The 4370-nt window shown below is 52.4% G+C and overlaps 2 protein-coding genes across 2 annotated transcripts; both read right to left on the bottom strand.

Moving 5' to 3' along the window:
* Nucleotides 1-660: 660 nt before the first annotated feature.
* TEOVI_000126800 (uncharacterized protein) lies at nucleotides 661-1893 on the bottom strand (the record flags this gene model as incomplete). The annotated part of the gene is made up of 1 exon (XM_067224514.1): nucleotides 661-1893. The coding sequence occupies one exon, from the start codon at nucleotides 1891-1893 to the stop codon at nucleotides 661-663; it is 1233 nt and encodes a 410-aa protein (XP_067080615.1).
* A 476-nt stretch (nucleotides 1894-2369) lies between these two features.
* On the bottom strand, nucleotides 2370-3983 carry TEOVI_000126700 (uncharacterized protein; the record flags this gene model as incomplete). The annotated part of the gene is made up of 1 exon (XM_067224513.1): nucleotides 2370-3983. The coding sequence occupies one exon, from the start codon at nucleotides 3981-3983 to the stop codon at nucleotides 2370-2372; it is 1614 nt and encodes a 537-aa protein (XP_067080614.1).
* Between the last annotated feature and the right edge of the window lie 387 nt (nucleotides 3984-4370).

Raw genomic sequence — 4370 nt, 5'->3', positions numbered from 1 at the left:
TCCGGTAATGCAGGGCATCGGCACTCCCTGTGGCGGGGCCTCAGGTTCAGTTCGACAACCGACATGCAGTAGTTACAAATGATATGACGCGATACGTACGTTTGGCATACAGGCGCACAACGAGAGGGGGCCACGAACGGTGCGAGCGTTTCCTTTACCGTTTTACTTCGAACCCCTTTCGTTTTTGCTCCGTTTCCCATATCAGCTCTCGTTACTAGCGCCAGTCTACCGAACAGTTCGTGCGAAGTCGCCATGAACCAGTCTAGAAATGGGAACACTCAAAAGTGTCGTTCTCCCCTCTCCAAGATGTGTATTTCGCAACGAACGTTGCCCCCAGAAGCCATCTGCTGTTTTCATTAGGTTCCATTACCTTTGGCGTGCTCGGTCCAGTGAATTCGCTTTTCTCGTCTCTGCACACCCACCCACTGGGCAGCTTCACCTGCTTCTCCTTCGACGTCGTGCGGCTACGCAACGCCTGTGGAGTAACGGCCCTTTTTCTTCGGTTATGGCGAACTGAGCTCCCGCTGTGAGGTCATGGGGGGAGCATTAGCCCATTCCCTCTCCCTCATCGGCTCCTTGTGCTGCTTGCGCCTTCACTGAGCCGGCACATCCAATTCGCTCCTATCTTCACGTTGTCCACCCTAGTCCTCATGCTATTTATTACTCAGCACCCGCAGCGGTTAAAGTTTCGCCCTCCTTTTCCTTGCTTCTTCTATTCCGCCTTTTCCTATCCGCTCGCCGCTTCTTTCGACGGTTCGCGCGTTTTTCGGCGTCCCTGCATCCTTTATCGTTCACTGCACTTTCGTCCGAATGATTGTCTAATTCTGCTGTGCGTTTGGGGAGTTTCAGCCCCTTCCCTTTCCGCCCTTCTAGCGTGCCCGAAACACCGTCAGTATTACGATGTCCATCAAGATCGTCCAGCTTTGCCGCCTTCTTCTTCGACTGCCGCGAGCGCTTGCGCCGCTTTCCTCCACCGCTTTCGCCTTGTCCACCACCTTCTCGGGGCGGCGTTTTCGTCGTCCCCGAGCTGACTTCCCGCCTCTGTAAACCTGCCCCCGTCTGCCCCACCGATGTCAACTTCCCTGCATCGTCTTCAGTCCATTCTCGCACAAGTATCTTCATCGGTTTGGCGTTGGCAGGGGCACCTGCTTTCTTTTCATTCTTGCGCCGGCAGCTGGACCCTTTCTTCTTGCGTTGGTCCACGCCGGAAACCAAATACTTTACGAGATTTGAAATTTGTTTGCCCTCGCCCTCCTGTGACCCTTGTTGGTGTTGTTCCCGCAGCGATGTAGCGGCGGCGCCAGCCTGATGGGTTGTAGCCCCGTCCCCAGTATTCCCCCCTTCATGCATCCATCCTTTCGACATGTTATTACCAGCCGTCAACACCTCCCTGTTGCTTCCCAGCGCAGATACGCAAAAGGCTCTGTAGTTGTCGTCATCTTCGATGGATCCGGCACTAATACTGCGCAACCTATTGACCCAATCCTCTGACACACCCCTTTTACTACGCATGCCCGAGGGGATTCTAAGACAAACAGGCGAGAGTTCCACGGTGGATTCCATTACGTTGCAGGTGCCAGCATCACCGGAGTGAACCACTTTTCCGTCGAAGGTATCAGCCACAATCTCGAGAGCGCGATCGCACATCGCGAGGTTGCTGTCGGCCTGCTGGCGTGCCGTCGGTTGTATCGTAACGACTGCTGTGGAGGGAATGGGGGGCAGGACGCCTTGTTGAGGACGCCCGGGGATTACGTACACCGTCGTTACCTCCTCCACACTATCAGTGGGGCAACCCTCAACGATGATCCGAGTGATGCTTTCGGCGGTTGTATCATGAGGAAGATGCCGTACTAACAGACGGATGGGGTAGCGTCGAGTCGTTGGTGGTGTCATATTTGCGTGACTCCTCCACCTGCAATGGCCAAATTCTATGGTTGCTACTGTTAGTGTTATGCGCTGTTAGTAATACAACGTGAAGAAGGTAAACATGGTTTTCTTTCCCTTTTTTCTTTTCTTTCGTGCTCTTAGCGTACTTACCACGACATTCGTAACAGATATGAAAATTCGTGCAGGCTACGGCCACCATCCCGTATCAAAAAGAAAAACAAAAACAGTCATGTCCTGGGGTGAGCACGAGAAAACAAGCAAAAAAAATGGTGATACACAACTCCCCACCAATCCACACATAGGTCCCTCCCGCCCCTTCAGTTACGACGTGAAATCTTCTCTTTCCATCTCACACACGCGTGCGCTCCATGAGTGTAACAACTCGCGTGAAGTGAGAAGCCCAAACAGACACTTTAAAAAAAAAAAATGAAAATCAGTGTACAAAAACACGATTTTCTCGTGTAATCCATCAGAACCACGGACTACGCTGCAAAGCGCATCCCACCTATTTCTTCCCCAACCACAAAGAGGTCTTCCTCACCTGCATCTGGTACACACGGGAAGACATCCATTTCTTCGTACCTTTCTCTGTACTCCCCAACATGAGAAGCAGAAGGCATAGCTGAAGCACTTGCGCCTGTGGCCGGGGCTACAGTATGTCCATTTAAGGTGCCAATGAAAGTGAACCCCCGGACCCCGTTCGGTCGCTCTGCGACGCGAGACATCACTTCCACACCATCACTCGCCAGGGATACGGCGGGAGCAACCGCTTTTGATGTCTCGTGATGTGACTTAAGAGACCTTATGCCATTTTGGCCCTTTCTTCTGACCTCAGCAAGCACCTCAGCAGGATACAAAAAACCATCATGCTCCGCTAGATTTGGTGAAGTCACCTGCGATGCGGCAGGGTTACAACACTGATGCGTGTTGCCTCGACCCGGCCGACCGAAGCGCTCTTCAGCAACTACGCAGCTATCACTGGACGTAGTTGAATTACTAGAAACATACTCATACCCCGAGGACCCCTCGTCATCAATAAGTAAGGATGGCCACGTTGTGAGTGTTGACGACTCCGAGTCACAACCTATACCATCACCACTATCAGAGAGAAGCACTACATCTCCGGTGCTGGGTTTCGGTGCCGTCCAGTCCTCGTCGTCATCTAAGAGCAACCGACGTCCCTGTACGACCGTTGTCGTAAGCGGCCGTGGCGATTTCGGTACTGATCTGCGGTGTCGCTTAGGTGGTGTTTCACACGGTGGTTTTGGCGCCTCGAACGATAACAACGCCTGTTCATTTGCGTCCTTGGTAACACTCGATCGGCTGCCTCCACGCACTGCTGTTTCCCTCCGAACTCCGGTTGAAGGGCGCGCGACAGGCGCAGGTACATCCACAGACGACATTGCCTTTATTTCATCCCAAAGGCGGTGCGCCTGCACACCCCTGTAAGTTCGGCCGTTGTAGTGTAACTGCCGTCGGCCCCTCACGGTGCTCCAGCTATGGGGAAATGGCATGCCGTTTCGTTGCAGAGGAAGTTTAACACCTTTGCTGCTACCTTTGTTACCCCGATGACGAGTTGTGCGACTCACTGGCTTTTTGCCTGCTTTTTTGCTGCCTCGGCCTCGGTTATTTGAGGGTTGAGTCGACCTCCTACTCCTCCATTCGCCTTCAGCTACATGGCTTTCAGCGACAGTTGGTGAGAAACTCGTGACATTGTTACTTTTTCCGGAAGCTTCGGTGTCGATGGGGACCGCGTCCCACAAGACGGTATCTGACGGCTTTTCACTCACGCTGCGGACCGGCGGTCGTTGTGCCTTAGGAGGCACAGCAAACGGAGCCATAACATTGACCCCAAGTTCGCTCAGCCTAACAATTGCACCGCCGTACCGTCGTTGCTCCGGTGCTGTGGCTGTGGCGCCACCGTTGGCTTCAGCGCTAATGCCACTTACTGCCGGCGCGGTAGGTGCACCGATGGAAATTGGCGTAGGGTGTTGAGGAGGTGGAGAGTTCACACCCGTTGGGGGCGCCTGTCCAGCAGCAACCGAAAGCGGTCTAAACACCACGCGAAACCTCCCTGATGGTTTATCACACTCCATGACTAAACCTTCGGGAAGGCTCAAACCTAGACCTATCATATTGAAAGGAAGATGGGTAATGCAAATGTGGACAACATAATAGCAAGGTCCACACAACAACATGCACCTTTCACTACAACATCTTCACAATCCCTTAGCCATCAACAACAGGAGTCATTCGGTTTACGAGGGAATACAACCAACGTGCCAACGCATCAACATCCCCCAAACAATGAAAAAAAAAAAATTCAGCACTAACGAAAAATATTCCACCCCCAGGGAAAAAGATTGAGCCACAAAGCTACATCATTGAACAAGCACACAAACACTGCCAGTAAGCTCGCTGCTCACACAATTTAAACGAACCAAATTTGCTGCAGTAATTATAAAAAACGGCATTATAAAACA

This window comes from Trypanosoma equiperdum (assembly GCF_001457755.1).
Source record: "Trypanosoma equiperdum strain OVI genome assembly, contig: ctg_336, whole genome shotgun sequence".
NCBI classification, from domain to species: Eukaryota; Euglenozoa; class Kinetoplastea; order Trypanosomatida; family Trypanosomatidae; genus Trypanosoma; species Trypanosoma equiperdum.
The sequence above is the reverse complement of the archived record's forward strand: the minus strand, read 5'-3'. Positions and strand labels throughout refer to the sequence as shown.